The sequence below is a fragment of the Salvelinus sp. IW2-2015 genome, linkage group LG11, assembly GCF_002910315.2.
Source record: "Salvelinus sp. IW2-2015 linkage group LG11, ASM291031v2, whole genome shotgun sequence".
Taxonomy (NCBI): Eukaryota; Metazoa; Chordata; class Actinopteri; order Salmoniformes; family Salmonidae; genus Salvelinus; species Salvelinus sp. IW2-2015.
The window spans coordinates 46,642,271-46,660,132 of NC_036851.1; the positions used below are offsets into that span (position 1 = coordinate 46,642,271).

At 43.2% G+C, this 17,862-nt stretch overlaps 1 protein-coding gene across 1 annotated transcript in view; it reads left to right on the forward strand.

The window, feature by feature from the left end:
* Positions 1–17,862, forward strand: part of LOC111970757 (TOX high mobility group box family member 2-like) — a 190,648-nt gene that overhangs the window by 114,060 nt on the left and 58,726 nt on the right. Inside the window, exon 4 of the mRNA XM_070445845.1 lies at positions 10,378–10,638. Coding sequence (XP_070301946.1) covers positions 10,378–10,638 — 261 coding nt within the window. The remainder of the gene's footprint in view (positions 1–10,377; positions 10,639–17,862) is intronic.

The window sequence follows — 17,862 nt, forward strand, 5'->3', positions numbered from 1 at the left end:
ATTCTCCCTCACAACTCTTGCCTTCTGGTTCTCCCCCCGTCTCTTCCTCTGTTTCTCCCATCCCTTTTAGTCTCCCCCTCTCAACTCTTCCTCTGTCTCCCCCGTCCTCTTCCTTCTGTCTCCATCTCCTTGTCTCCCCTTCTCAACTCTTTCTCCTCTTGCTCTCCCCCAGTCTCTTCCTCTGTCTCCCTCCTCTCTGTCTCCCCCTCTCTTCTCTTCCTCTGTCTCCTCCTCTTGTCTCCCCCTCATTTCTCTTCTCTGTCTCCATCTCTTCTCCCCCTCTCTTCTCTTCCTCTGTCTCCATCTCTTCTCCCCCTCTCGTATCTTCCTCTGTCTCCGATCTGCTTGTCTCTCCCCCTCTCATCTTTCCTCTGTCTCCCCCTCTTATCTCTTCCTCTCACCCCCTCTCGTCTCTTCCTTCTTGTCTATCAACATCTCACTCCTCGTCCAAGGTCACGAGGTCATAGTCATCTGATCAGGACTTTTGTGCCATGTCATATTTCATTACGAAACAGGACTCCCGGGTTGTGGAGTCACTCTGATTTGATTGGTTGTCAGGAATTATATAATTTGCATTTAACCCATGTGGCATCAGTTCTGAGTGGCGTACTAATGCATTTCGCAAAGATTGAAGGCTGCCACAGGAGTGACTCATTTGAAGCCTGAGTTATTGCATAACATGCTGGGGTTACATGGAGTGGGGTTTATCAAATAATAAACAAACAACAACTCTCTCTCTCTGGTCTCTCTGTGTCTATGCTGTGTCTCTCTGTGGTCTTCTGTGTGTGTCTCTCTTTCTCTCTCTCTCTTCCCCTCTCTCCTCTCTCTCTCTCTATCCAGAGAGAGAGAGAGAGAGGATGGGGGGCTGAGGGGAGGTGGGAGGTGTAGGATGGCAGTAAATTGAGACAGGCCCACTCTCTGTTATTCTAGAGAGGCTCTTTGTGGTGTGCTGATATCCCTGACATGATATTGTAGCAAAATAACACAACTGATGGCTGTAATTAAAGCCTGTATTAGAGCTGAGAGAGGGACAGATAAACTCCACAGAGAGACACACACATTTATTTCCACAGGGCTGTGGGGTGAGACAGGGATGCAGCTTAAGCATATATATCAACGAATTGGCGAGGGCATTAGAACAGTCTGCAGCACCCGGCCTCACCCTACTAGAATCTGAAGTCAAATGCATACTGTTTGCTGATGATCTGGTGCTTTTGTCCCCAACCAAGGAGGGCCTACAGCAGCACCTAGATCTTCTGCACAGATTCTGCCAGAACTGGGCCCTGACAGTAAATCTCAGTAAGACAAAAATAATGGTGTTCCAAAAAAGGTCCAGTTGCCAGGACCACAAATACAAATTCCATCTAGACACCGTTGTCCTAGAGCACACAAAAAAATATACATACCTCGGCCTAAACATCAGCGCCACAGGTAACTTCCATGCCATCATAAGGAACATAAAATCAACATACCAATTAGGATCTGGCTAAAAATACTTAAATCCGTTATAGAACCCATTGCCCTTTATGGTTGTGAGGTCTGGGATACGCTCACCAACCAAGAATTCACAAAATGGGACAAACACCGAWTTGAGACTCTTCATGCAGAATCCTGCAAAAAATATCCTCAGTGTACAAAGTAAAACACCAAATAATGCATGCAGAGCAGAATTATGCCGATACCTGCTAATTATCAAAATCCAGAAAAGAGCCATTAACTTCTACAACCACCTAAAAGGAGGCGATTCCCAAACCTTCTATAACAAAGCCATCACCTACAGTGAGATGGACCTGGAGAAGAGCAAGCTTGTTCTGGGGCTTTGTTCACAAACACACTCCACAGAGCCCCAGGACAGCAACACAATTAGACCCAACTAAACCATGAAAAAACAAAAAGATAATTACTTGACACAACAAAGCAGAGCAAACTAGAATGCTATTTGGCCCTAAACAGAGAGTACAGAGTGGCAGCATACCTGACCACTGTGACTGACCCAAACTTAAGGAAAGCTTTGACTATGTACAGACTCAGTGAGCATATTGAGAAAGGCCGCYGYAGGCAGACCTGGCTCACAAGAAAAGACAGGCTATGTGCACACTGCCCACAAAATGAGGTGGAAACTGAGCTGCACTTCCTAACCTCCTGCCCAATGTATGACCATATTAGAGACACATATTTCCCTCAGATTACACAGACCCACAAAGAATTCAAAAACAAACCCAATTTTGATAAACTCCCATATCTGTTGGGTGAAACACCACAGTGTTCAATCACAGCAGCAAGATTTGTGACCTGTTCCCACAAGAAAAGGGCAACCAGTGAAGAACAAACACCATTGTAAATACAACCCATATTTATTTATTTTTCCATTTGTATTTTGCACATCTTTACAACATGGTATATTGACATAATATGACATATGAAATGTGTTTATTCTTTTGGAATTGTAATGTTTACTGTACATAAAAATAAAATAAATCACTTTTGTTTATTATCTAGTTCACTTGCATAGGGAATGTTAACATGTGTTCCCATGCCAATAAAGGCCTTAAATTGAATTTAATTKAATTGAATTGAGAGGGAGAGAGAGAGAGAGAGAGAGAAAGAGAGACAGAGAGAGAGAAAGAGAGAAAGAGAGAGAGAGAGAGTAAGACAGAGCAAGACAAAGTGAGAGGATTGTCCACAGATTGAGCTGTCCAAACAGGACACACACAGACTTTGAAAGTAGACATCCCCTCATGCTTCTCTATGAACTTTACATGACATGATGTGTGTAGCGGATGTGCACAATTATCACCATTAAAGTTAGGTGAAATAAAGTCATACTGTGCAGAGTGGAGTTCTTACATCACATCGTTACTGTTGCCATTTAGCGCCATGACATCACCCTGTCATTGAGAAGGACTGTTCCATGTTGTCATTTACTGTAGGATCTCCTATTGTCCACGGCATCATTTACCAGACGTAATCTTCCTATAAGGAGAATGAAACGGATGAGGAACYCAAATTCTTCCCCAAGATAACCCCCCACCATTCCCTCCCCCTTTCTCTTCTTAAAAACAGGCTGTAATGGGGGCGAGAGATAACTCTGACTCTGGGGTGGGTGTCTTGGGGTTGGGCTCGGGGTTGGGCTCGGGGTGGGGCTCAGGGTGGGGTTTGGGGTGGGGGCTCGGGGGTGGGGTCGGGGTGGGGTTGGGGTGGCTGCTCGGGTGGGCTCGGGGTGGGGTTTGGGGTGGGGTTCTGGGGTGGGGGCTTCGGGTGGGGCTCGGGGTGGGGCTCGGGGTGGGGTTTGGGGTGGGGCTCGGGTGGGGTTTGGGGTGGGTTTGGGGTGGGGCTCGGGGTGGGGCTTCGGGTGGGGTTTGGGGGGGCTTCGGGTGGGGCTCGGGGTGGGGTTTTGGGGTGGGGCTCGGGGGTGGGTTTTGGGCTGAGGCTCGGGGTGGGGTTTCTGGGGTGGGTTTTTGGGGGTGGGGGCTCGGGGTGGGGTTTGGGGTGGGGTTTCGGGGTGGGGTTTGGGGTGGGGGCTCGGGGTGGGTTTGGGGTGGGTTGGGTGGGGGCTTTTTTCGGGGTGGGGTTCGGGGTTGGAAAGAGGAAAAGGTAGAAGGGGGTGTAACGATAAATCATATCACAAACATCATATAGTTCTCTTCCCCTCGGACTCATCTAGTTACTGAGGTGTATATAAGAACAGATATATAGTCAATACTGCTGGGAACTGGAAATGGCCTGAATTTACTGTTGTGGGTCCCATTCCACCTTAAAGCATATTTCCTTTATTCTTTTGCATATACATTTGAGACAATAAAATGGAGTATAGTGCATGTATATTTGGATGTGATTTATTTCTTTAATTATCAGAGTGCTGTGTGTCTACAGGATGCCCAGCCCACATGGGCTTATAACACACTGTATTCACCAATTGATATGTCCGAATATATAATAAAATGACTTCAAATCATTAGCTAGGTATCATTTGACTACTGAAGGCAGCCTGTTCAGACAAGTCCCATTTGATGAGCCCAGCTAGTTGAAGCAGCATTGTGGAAAGTTAGCTCAGTGCCAACAAAGATAACCTGGAAAGCTTCCCGATCGATGATATTTTCCCTCTCATTCCATCCCCACACCAACTGTCTGTTCATCTGTTTCTCTTAAATGAAAGGTGCATTAAAATGTGCGCCAAACTCTCTGAAGACCTCCGCACTTAATTAAAACAGAACAGACAGGCTGCGTCACAAATGGAACCCTATAGTGCACTACTTTGGACTAGGAGCCTGTATAGGGAATAGGATGCCATTTAAGACACAGAAAATGTTTGCTACTTTTTTTTACCCAGAATAGATGTGGAAATATTTTCTCAAATGGAATGCCAACACTACTGATCAAGAATGAGCCCCCCCCCCCTTTGTGAGAGTAAAGCCTACAAATTGTGTGAAATAAAATATGGCATTGTGCATTAGAATGGAATCCATAAGAGAAGAAGCGCTTCGAGAAACACTGGAGGTGCCTTTGTTGGAGTCGACGCCGTACAAGGAGGACAGACTCTGGCCTATATGAGCCATCAAACACATGCCTACAGATGTAGGATATTAATTTGATCACCCTGTTGCAGGATAACGTTCCTGCAGTGCAGGACAAAATAGTAGTGTATTTGAGGTTTAAAATGGCTTCTGAAGTTTCTAATTTCCACTTTGATATTTAAAAATGTATCAACACCTACAAAAAAAAATCCATTAATTATAATCCACATAGTAATTCCCATTTCCTGTTGCTGCAGGATTGTCTTTCTGCTGTAGCAAACTGTCTCAAATGAAGATCCTACATCTGTACATATAGACATACACCATTGTTTAGATGTGACTTTTAAAGGGGAAAGGAGGAAGAGTATGCATTAGCTGCAGTATAACTTGGCTCTGTGTACTATACATTCAATCTTAGTCTGTATAGAATATGAATGATTTATCCTGCAACTATTCAACTGGGAATGTCCTTGATATTTACATTTTATCATCAAGGTCATCCGACAAGGCTTCAGAGTAATGTAAAATGTTACACTTATTACTCACTAGCCCTCTCGGACGAAGTTGAAAAAATCTAAGGATTTGATTTGATTGGAAGAGGTGTTTTTCTACTATGGAAAAAGCAAACACATTGTCCATGGTTGATTAACATGCCCTTTGTACTTATGATGTAGCATAAACTGTAAGATACTTAAGATAAGTGATGACTGTGCAAAGGGCCTGACAAAGCTTAGAAGAATGTCTGGTTAAGGCTGAGGCTGCGTATCAAACAGTGCTAACAAAATACTGCACTATGAAGGGAATAGGGTGTCCTTTGGGACAATCTTAACAGTACCTAGTGTCTAACCTCATTGTGAAAGATCATGGAGATGTGAGTTCTCCCAGAAGATTCAACGAGGTACTCACTTCACACAATGGCTCCAATGTTTACAACAGACAAGTTAGTTTCCTTCCAACAATTATGAGGGAAATTCAATCTCCGGAAATGTTTGTTTTCTTGTCCATTAGACCAAACAATTACACAATCCCCGAAGGTTTACAAAAACATTTGTCTTCAAGGGACAATTTAGAAAATTAATATCCACGCTTCACCCAGACAATGCAATTACATTTTTTCCCCCTTTTCCCATTCATGGTCACTATTTGCGAGGAGATGAACGCATGTTTAAGTGTTGTGTTCGTTCAATGTCTACATCCTTCCTTTATAATAAGTAATAAATTGCAATTGCAACTTCGTTGGTCGTGACCAGATTGAGGCTGGGTTTTTTTGTCTTATTTTTCAGTTTATGTCTTTCATTTGCTGTAGGGGTTATTTAGCATTATAAACTGGGTGTTTCGTGCCATGAATGCTGATTGGCTGACAGCCAATTGTGTGACAAAACATTTATTTTTCTGCTATAATTAAGTTGGTAACCAGTTTATAATAGCAATAAGGCACCTCTGGGGTTTGTGATATATGGCCAATATACCACGGCTAAGGGCTGTGTCCAGGCACTCCGCGTTGCGTCGTGCGTAAGAACATCCCTTAGCCGTGGTACATTGGCCATATACCACATCCCCTCGGGCCTTATTGCTTAATTATAGCCAGTTGAATGCATTAGATTCTTTGATCACCTCAGTAAAAGCTATTGGTGGTGGGTTGACTAAATAGGTTCTAGTGGTTTCTGAACATTGTACCCAGTTCAATGCGTTTGATTATTGGATCATTTTGGTAAAAGCTACACAATAGACTGGTGGTGGGTTGATATGAAATAATTGTGTCTTACTACAGTACTGACAGTAGCTAGCCGTCTACTACCTTTCAGTTATTTACTTAAAACTTTAGTAGAAAAGAGCTCTCTGAGAATCCCTTTTACTTTGGCTTTGCCTTGTATTTTCTGAAAGGATTCTCTTGAGATAAATGACCACTCCAGTRSAGAGGATGACAGCCTACACAAAGATGATATTGAATTGATTTCTGAAATGTTTCAGAACTGACATTTTTATGTATACGCCAAGAAATGAATCATAAAAAATTGATTAAAAACCCCTTGAATGGCTGACACAGGAATATTATTTGTGATGATTAACTTGACTCAGTCATTACAGAGGGAGTCAAGTCAGAGTRCCTCAGACAAAATTGCTTTTTCGTTCCCATTGAATTTCCCAKGTATTTATTTAATTTTTTCCCCGACTTTAGAATTCTGAATGATATTTTTCCTTATTGCAGCACACAGCACGATGGACCTACTGATAGTACAGCAATACACAGATATGCATACTGTTATTCTGAAAACATGGTAACAAATGATCTGCTGTATTTCATGTACATTTACTGTTTTCAGATGTCTGAAAGCTCATGTTACTGTTATGCACTAGAGTCTTTAAACAAGAGAAGCATATAGGTAGGGTGTAATTGGGGACTGTGGGTGGAGTGTGGGGTTATAGGGAGATGTACCCTTTATCATTGTCATAACAACCATCCCTGGGGTGGGGGTTGAGGGGCACCATTTCCTCATTAAATAATTGACTGTTCTCAAAATGACCTCTCCCCTACACCTCAGATGGTCTAAAATCCTATACGTGCCTCATAGCTAACGCTACCTACACCGCTACATCAACCCTACACTGCTCATGGCTAACCTACCTACGCGCTACATCATAACCTACACTGCTCATGACTAACCTACCTACAACGCTACATCAACCCTAACACTGCTCATGGCTAACCTACCTACGCGCTACATCATACCTACACTGCTCATGGCTAACCTACCTACACCGCTACATCATACCTACACTGCTCATGGCTAACCTACCTACACGCTACATCAAGCCTACCTGCTCATAGCTAACCTACCTACACGCTACATCAATCCTACAGTGCTCATGCTAACCTACCTACACGCTACATCAATCCTACAGTGCTCATAGCTAACCTACCTAACACGCACATCAATCCTACAGCTGCTCATAGCTAACCTACCTACACGCTACAGTCAATCTACAGTGCTCATGGCTAACCTACCTACACGCTACATCAACCCTACACTGCTCATAGCTTAACCTACCTACACGCTACAACCTTCAATCCTACAGTGCTCATAGCTAACCTACCTACACGCTACATCAATCATACAGCTGCTCACTGGCTAACCTACCTACACGCTACATATCAATCCTACAGTGCTCATAGCTAACCTACCTAACGCTACACTCAATCCTACAGTGCTCATAGCTAACCTACCTACACGCTACATCAATCCTACAGTGCTCATAGCTAACCGACCTACCGCTACATTCAATCCTACAGTGCTAATAGCTAACCTACCTACACGCTACATCAATCCTACAGTGCTAATAGCTAACCTACCTACACGCTACATCAATCCTACACGTGCTCATAGCTAACCTCACCTAACGCTACATCGAATCCTACAGTGCTCATGGCTAACCTCCTACACCACGCTACAATCAACCTACACTGCTCATCAGCTAACCTACTACACCTACATCAATCCTACAGTGCTCATAGCTAACTACCTACACGCTACATCAATCCTACAGTGCTCATGGCTAACCTACCTACACGCTACATAATCCTACAAGTGCTCATAGCTAATACCTACACGCTACATCAATCCTACAGTGCTCATAGCTAACCTACCTACACGCTACATCATCCTACCAGTGCTCATAGCTAACCTACCTACACCGCTACATCATCCTACAGTGCTAAATAGCTAACCTACCTACCGCTACATCAATCCTACAGTGCTCATGGCTAACCTACCTACACGCTACATCAGACCCTACACTGCTCATTGCTAACCTACTACACACGCTAACATCAATCCTACACGTGGCTATAGCTAACCGTACCTACACGCTACATCAATCCTACAGTGCTCATGGCTAACCTACCTACACGCTAACAATCAATCCTACAGTGCTCATAGCTAACCTACCTACACGCTACATCAATCCTACAGTGCTCATAGCTAACCTACCTACGGCGCTACATCAATCCTACCTGACTCATGCTTAACCTACCTACGCGCTACATCAATCCTACAGTGCTCATAGTAACCTACTAACTGGCGCTACATCAATCCTACACTGCTCATGGCTAACCTACCTACACGCTACATCAATCCTACAGTGCTCATAGCTAACCTACCTACGCGCATACACTCAATCCTACCACTTCTCATGGCTAACCTACCTACACGCTAGCATCAATCCTACAGTGCTCATAGCTAACCTACCTACGCGCTACATCAATCCTACACTGCTCATGCTAACCTACCTACGCGCTACATCAATCCTACACTGCTCATGGCTACCTACCTACGACTACATCAATCCTACGTGCTCATAGCTAACCTATCTACGCGCTACATCAATCCTACAGTGCTCATAGCTAACCTACCTACGCGCACATCAATCTACACTGCTCATGGCTACCTACCTACACGCTACATAATCCTACACGTGCTCATAAGCTAACCGACTACCGCTACATCAATCCTACAGTGCTAATAGCTAACCTACCTACGCGCTACAATCAATCCTACACTGCTCATGGCTAACCTACCTACGCGCTACATATCCACCTACAGTGCTCATGGGCTACTACTACACGCTACATCAATCCTACACTGCTCATAGCTAACCTACCTACACGCTACATCAATCCTACATGTCTTCATAGCTAACCTACCTACGCGCTACATCAACCCTACAACTGCTCATAGCTAACCTACCTACACGCTACATCAAATCCTACACTCCTCTGGCTAACCTACCTACGAGCTACATCAATCCTACACTGCTCATGGCTACCTACCTACGAGCTACATCAATCCTACACTGCTCATGGCTAACCTACCTACGCGCTACATCAATCCTACACTGCTCATGGCTAACCTACCTACGAGCTACATTCAATCCTACACTGCTCATGGCTAACCTACCTACGCGCTACATCATCCTACACTGCTCATAGCTAACCTACCTACACGCTACATCAATCCTACACTGCTCATGGCTAACCTACCTACACGCTACATCAATCCTACACTGCTCATGGCTAACCTACCTACGCGCTACATCAATCCTACACGCTCATGGCTAACCTACCTACACGCTACATCACCTCACTGCTCATGCTAACCTACCTACACGCTACATCATACCTACACTGCTCATGGCTAACCTACCTACACGCTACATCATACCTACACTGCTCATGCTAACCTACCTACACGCTACATCAATCCTACAGTGCTCATGACTAACCTACCTACGCGCTGCATCATACCTACACTGCTCATGGCTAACCTACCTACACGCTACATCAATTCTACAGTGCTCATGGCTAACCTACCTACACGCTACATCATATCCTACACTGCTCATGGCATAACCACCTACACGCTACTCAATCCTACAACTGCTCATGGCTAACCTACGCGTACATCATAACTACACTGCTTCATGGCTAACCTACCTACACGCTACATCAATCTCACTGCTCATGGCTAACCTACCTACACGCTACATCATCCTACACTGCTCATGACTAACCTACCTACACGCTACATCAATCCTATAGGCTCATGGCTAACCTACCTACACGCTACATCAATCCTACACTGCTCATAGCTAACCTACCTACACGCTACATCATTACCTACACTCTTCATGGCTAACCTACCTACACGCTACCATCAATCCTACACTGCTCATAAGCTAACCTACCTACGCGCTAACATCAATTCTACACTGCTCATGGCTAACCTACCTACACGCTACATCAATCCTACAGTGCTCATGGCTGTACATACAATCTCACATCATCTCCCTCTGTTTGTCCTTCCAGAGCTATTCCGGACAGGGAGGAGGAGGTGGTGGGAACGGTGCGGGGGACGAGGACTACGAGATCCCCCCCATCACCCCTCCTAACCACGCCGAGCCCTCCCTGCTCCACCTGATGGACCCCGAGTCAGGCTACCTGTGCCACTCCCTAGGGGCCCACCACAACGGCCTGCTCAACCCCTACTCCTACCAGGAGCTGCCCGCCCTCATGATGTCCAATATGCTGGCCCAAGACGGCCACCTGCCCTCCAGCCACCTGCCCTCGGTGAGTCCCCCACAAGCGGTTTGCTTTGATACCACACCTGGGTTGAAATACTATTCGAAATCATTTCAAATACTTCATCTGTGCTCGATTTAGTTTTCCTGTTGCAATGGAGCTACTAGACCAGTTCTAAAAATGACTGGTCCGCCCACCTGGCAGACCAGGCAGCCTTAAGCAAACACTCAAAGTATTGCAAGTAGTTGGTCTGATACTGATTCACCCACTCCATAATTTGGTGGTACCAACGACTGGTGGTCAGAGAGTTGTGTTCCTTGTCTCTTGCCTGAGGAGACTAGTACGCCTAAAATAGTTTTCAGTTTGAAACAGATACAGTTTGAAACAATTGTCTCAAAATGGGCATTTCTGCAAATAGTTTGGATGAGGAGAACATAGATGGTTTGGCTCTAGAGAAAGCATATCGTTTTTTTTTGGTCTAGACTGCCTACTCTTCTGCTTTGTAACTTTTTGAATAGTCAAATTTTACATTAACAACACAGGCTATGTACATCATGGTTCTGTTGGTTTCATATGACATGCAATATCAAGAACAAGGTAAAGTAAGGGATTGCCCTGTCAGCTCTGAAACACAAAGGTTTGTGGGTATATCCAGCAGTGTCAAACATCCAATATGAATACACTGATTGCTATAATGTATGAATACAGCCTCACTCAGCCTTTTTACACAAACTGCTTCAGTGTGCCACAAATTGTCATCATAATTGTATTCATGAGAAAAGGCAAGAAATCGACATTGTTTCCATGTGTCTGGAATGAGATCATTCTCTATAAAACAGTCAAATGCATCCCAAATGGCACCCTATTCTCTGCAAGGTGCACTACTTTTGACAAGGGCTCATAGGGCTCTGGTTGAAAGTAGTGCACTATGTAGGGAATAGGGTGCATTTTGGGACATATTTAACATCTACTGTATACACCATCAGTATAATGAAACTGTCTATATAGAGAGTAGAGACACTTTTATGTACCTGGTCAGAAAAACAAAGTGTAATTTTAACTGAGAAAATTAAATCTACTTTTTTACACAGAAACTGTATAGAGACTGAGAGTTCAAGGTATTAACTTAGGACCAGCATATCTGATTGTATACTTGGTCATACTGTATYATCAATACACACAATTATGGCTTTGGAAATGGCATCCGCACAAAAACAAATATCAGCTTTTTTATTACTATGAAAAGTATTATCCAGACAGTAAATTTGGATATTTGATATTTCACAAAATAACTATGGTTTCTTTTGAATGATGGTGTCTTTTGAGAGTCTAATGTAGCCATATAGAGGACATGGAGGTATTTTTGTGGCAACACTACACTAAACAGGATGAGACCTTCAAGCGTTCAAGAGTTTAAGTGTCTTTGGGTTTTTGAAAAGCGCTATATAATAAAGTATTATTTATCAAATTTTATTAGTATTATTATTCACAGCCGTACATGTCTTCCACTTTATAGTAATGGCTGCATCTTATTTGATCCTTACAGATCATCCAGTTTGTCAATTTGTCTTTTGTAGAAGCATATACAGAGAGAGCATCCATACATTGTGTACCTGATAACATCATGATTGTATGTCATGTATATGTTTGCCACAAATACATGATACACACAAGATTGTATACGTGGAGATATGTATAAGTACTCATGTACACAGTATTGTTTCGAGGGCAAGGAGTGTATTTGAATGTGATTCATCACTATATTCATGTGATTTCACATCTGTATACTATACAGTATATTAGTGTTGGTGTATATAGTTGTGTATATATTAGTGATGGTATATATAGTTGTATATATTGGTGTATATATTACTGATGGTGTATATAGTTCTATATGTTGGTGTATATATTAGTGTTGGTGTATATAGTTGGTTTATATATCGGTGTATGTATTACTGATGGTGTATATAGTTGGTGTATATATCGGTGTATATATTACTGATGGTGTATATAGTTTGTTTATATATTGGTGTATATATTACTGATGGTGTATATAGTTGTGTATATATTGGTGTATATATTAGTGTTGGTGTATAGTTGCATATATTGATGTATATATTAGTGTTCAAATCAAATCAGAATCAAATCAAATTTTGTTTGTCACATACACATGTTTAGCACATGCTATTGTGGGTGTAGCAAAACGCTTGTGTTTCTAGCTCCAACGGGGCAGTAATATCTAACAAGTAATATATAACAATAGACACAATCGAAAGTAAAGGAATAGAATTAAGAGTATATAAATTTTTTGACAAGCAATGTCAGAGCGGCATAGATTAAGATACAGTAGAATAGGGTAGATTACAGTATATACATATGAGATGTATATGGGGGTGACACTCTAGACCCAAACTGTTATAGACCTATATCCATCCTGCCCTGCCTTTCCAAAGTCTTCGAAAGCCAAGTTAACAAACAGATCACTGACCATTTCGAATTCCACCGTACCTTCTCCGCTGTGCTCAAGGTACTAAACGATATCATAACCGCCATCGATAAAAGACAGCCGTCTTCATCGACCTGGCCAAGGCTTTCGACTCTGTCAATCACTGTATTCTTATCTGTATATCTGTAATCTTATTGGTTTCTCAAATGACCGCCTCGCCTGGTTCACCAACTACTTCTTGGATAGAGTTCAGTGTGTCAAATCGGAGGGCCTGTTGTCCGGACCTCTGGTAGTCTCTATGGGGGTRYCACAGGGTTCAATTCTCRGGCCRACTCTTTTCTCTGTATAYATCAAYGATGTCGCTCTYRCTGCKGGTGATTCYCTGATCCACCTCTACKCAGACAACATCATTCTGTATACWTCTGGYCCTTCTTTGGACACTGTGTTAACAAACCTCCAAACTAGCTTCAATGCCATTACAACTCTCCTTCCATGGCCTCCAACTGCTCTTAAACGCTAGTAAAACTAAATGCATGCTCTTCAACCGATCACTGCCCGCACCCGCCCGCCCGACTAGCATCACTACTCTGGTTCTGACTTAGAATATGTGGACAACTACAAATACCTAGGTGTCTGGCTAGACTGTAAACTCTCCTTCCGCACTCATATTAAGCATCTCCAATCCAAAATTAAATCTAGAATCAGCTTCCTATTTTTAAAGCCTCCTTCATTCACGCTGCCAAACACACCCTCGTAAAACTGACTATCCTACCGATCCTCGACTTTGGCGATATCATTTACAAAATAGCCTCCAACACTCTGCTTAGCAAACTGGATGCAGTCTATCACAGTGCCATCCATTTTGTCACCAATGCCCCATATACTACCCACCACTGCGACCTGTATGCTCTCGTCGGCTGGCCCTCGCTACATATTCGTCGCCAGACCCACTGGCACCAGGTCATCTATAAGTATTTTCTAGGTAAAGCTCCGCCTTATGTCAGCTCACTGGTCACCATAACAACACCCACCCGTAGCACGCGCTCCAGCAGGTATATCTCACTGRTCATCCCCAAAGCCAACACTGCCTTTCCTTCCAGTTCTCTGCTGCCAATGACTGGAACKAATTGCAAAAATAGCTGAAGTTGGAGACTTATATCTCCCTCACTAACTTTAAGCATCAGCTATATCAGCAGCTCACCGATCACTGCAGCTGTACACAGCCCATCTGTAAATAACCCATCCAACTACCTACCTCATCCCCATATTGTTTTTATAATTTTTTTTTGCTCTTTTGCACACCAGTATTTCTACTTGCACATCATCATCTGCACATCTATCACTCCAGTGTTAATTTGCTAAATTGTAATTACTTTGCTACCTATGGACTATTTATTGCCTTACCTCCTTACTCCATTTGCACATACTGTATATAGATTTTTCTGTTATTGATTGTACTTTTGTTTATGCCATGTAACTCTGTGTTGATGTTTTTTGTTGCACTGCTTTGCTTTATCTTGACCAGGTCACAGTTGTAAATGAGAACTTGTTCTCAACTGGCCTACCTGGTTAAATAAAGGTGAAATATATATATATATATTTAAATGAGTAATGCAAAATATGTAAACATTATTAATATCAAGTTTCAGGTATGACCCAGATGCAGACAGTGTTGAAGAATCAAACGTGTATTACTAAAACAGGGACAGGCAAATGGCAGGCAAATGACAGGTCAAAGGCAGGCAGGGATCAATAATCCAGAGAGGGTGCAAAGGGTCCAGAACAGCAGGCAGTCTCAGGGTCAGGGCAGGCAGGGGTCAATAAGCCAGTAAGGTGGGGTAAGGTACAGTACGGCAGGCAGTCTCAGGGTCAGGGCAGGCAGGGGTCAATAAGCCAGTAAGGTGGGGTAAGGTTCAGGGCAGGCATAACGGTCAAAACCGGGAAGGACTAGAAAACAGGAGCAAGAAACAGGCATGAGCAGGGGAACGAACTCTAGTAGGCTTCATGAAGAAAATGAACTGGCAACAGACAAACAGAGAACACAGGTATAAAGACACAGGGGATAATGGGGAAGATTGGCGACACCTGGAGGGGGGTGGAGACAAGCATAAAGATGTGAAACAGATCAGGGTGTGACAATTAAAGTGACTAGTGTTACAATTATTATAGAGGCCAGTGATTTCAAGTCTATGTATATAGGGCAGCAGCCTCGAATGTGCTAGTAATGGCTATTTAACAGTCTGATGGCCTTGAGGTAGAAGCTGTTTTTCAGTCTCTCGATCCCAGCTTTGATGCACCTGTACTGACCTCGCCTTCTGGATGATAGCGGGGTAAATAGGCAGCGGCTCGGGTGGTTGTTGTCCTTTTGGCCTCCCTGTGACATCGGCTGCTGTAGGTGTCCTGGAGGGCAGGTAGTATGCCCCCGGTGATGCATTGGGCAGACTGCACCACCCTCTGGAGAGCCCTGCGGTTGCGGGCGGTGCAGTTTCTGTACCAGACGGTGATACAGCCCGACAGGATGCTCTCAATTGTGCATCTGTAAAAGTTTGTGAGGGTTTTAGCTGCCAAGCCAAATTTCTTCAGCCTCCCTAAGGTTGAAGAGGCGCTGTTGCGCCTCTTCAACCTTAGGGAGGCTGAAGAAATTTGAAGAAATTTGTCAGTCAGTTAATGTGTGGGTGGACCATTTCAGTTTGTCAGTGATGTGTACGCTRAGGAACTTGAAGCTTTCCACCTTCTCCACTGCGGTCCTGACGATGTGGATAGGGGCGTGTTCCCTCTGCTGTTTCCTGAAGTCCACGATCAGCTCCTTTGTTTTGTTGACATTGGGTGAGAGGTTATTTTCTTGGCACCACACTCCCAGGGCCCTCACCTCCTCCCTTTAGGCTGTCTCGTCATTGTTGGTTATCAGGCCTACTACTGTTGATATATATAGTTGGTGTATATATTGGCATATATATCAGAGCTGCTGTATCGGTGTGTATGTTGTTGTATATATTGGTGTATTGCTGTATACAGTGCCAGTCAAAAGTTTGGACACACCTACTCATTCCACGTTTTTTCTTTATTTTTACTATTTTCTACATTGTAGAACAATAGTGAAGACATCAAGAGTATGAAATAACACATGGAATCATGTAGTTACCAAAGAAGTGTTAAACAAATCAAAATATATTTTATATTTGAGATTCTTCAAAGTAGCCACCCTTTGCCCTGATGATAGCTTTGCACACTTTTAGCATCCTCTCAACCAGCTTCATGAGGTAGTCTGGAATGCATTTCAATTAACAGGTGTGCCTTCTTAATGTGTTTGAGCCAAACAGTTGTGTTGTGACAAGGTAGGGGTGCTATACAGAAGATAGCCCTATTTGGTAAAAGACCAAGTTCATATTATAGCAAGAACAGCTAGCTCAAATAAGCAAAGATAAACAACAGTCCATCATTACATTAAGACATGAAGGTCAGACAATGCGGAACATTTCAAGAACTTCGAAAGTTTCTTCATGTCCAGTCACAAAAACCATCAAGGGCTATGATGAAACTGGCTCTCATGAGGACCGCCACAGGAAAGGAAGACCCAGAGTTACCTCTGCTGCAGAGGATAGGTTCATTAGAGTTACCAGCCTCAAGATTGCAAACCAAATAAATGCTTCAAGGAGTTCAAGTAACAGATACATCTCAACATCAACGGTTCAGAGGAGACTGCGTGAATCAGGCCTTCATAGTCGAAATGCTGCAAAGAAACCACTACTGAAGGACATCAATAAGAAGAAGAGACTTGCTTGGGCCAAGAAACAYGAGCAATGGACATTAGACCRGTGGTAATCTGTCCTTCGGTCTGATGAGTCCAGATTTGAGATTTTTGGTTCCAACCGCAGTCTTTGTAAGACGCAGAGTAGGTGAACGGATCATCTCCACATGTGTGGTTCCCACTGTGAAGCATGGAGGAGGAGGAGGTGTGATGGTGTGAATTTGTTCTTAACTGACTTCCCTAGTTAAATAAAGGTTAAATTWAAAWWWTTWAAATTTAAACAGCATGGCTACCACAACATTCTGCAACGATATGCCATCCCATCTGGTTTGCGTTTAGTGGGACTATCAATTGATTTTCAACAGGACAATGACCAAACACACCTCAAAGCTGTGTAAAGGCTATTTGACCAAGAAGAAGAGTGATCTGATGACCTGGCCTCCACAATCACCCGACCTCAACCCAATTGAGATGGTTTGGAATGAGTTGGACCGCAGAGTGAAGGAAAAGCAGCCAACAAGTGCTCAGCATATGTGGGAACTCCTTCAATACTATTGGAAAAGCATTCCAGGTGAAGCTGGTTGAGAGAATGCCAAGAGTGTGCAAAGCTGTCATCAAGGCAAAGGGTGGCTACTTTGAAGACTCTAAAATCTAAAATATATTTTGTTAAACACTTTTTTGGTTACTACATTATTCCATGTGTGTTATTTCATAGTTTTGATGTTTTCAATTATTCTACATTGTAGAAAATAGTAAAGATAAAGAAAAACCCTTGAATGAGTAGGTGTGTYTAAGCTTTTGACTGGTACTGTATGTGTTTGTATCATGTTGTGTTGGAACACGGCTCAATGTGTTGTTGTGGCCTCTTCTTCTACTTCTTCCTCTCCATAAACAATATCTCTGCTCCTGAAATGGATCTAGTACATCTGGAGGTCAGGCCTTACATTCAGTCTTGAGCACATTGAAAAAAAAATCCATTAGGTTTCATCTTTCCTGCATCAGCCATTCTATTGTGGCGCTGCAGTGAGATCTGTTTTCATCAGAAAGATTCAATACGTGAGCTGGACAATGAAAAGAG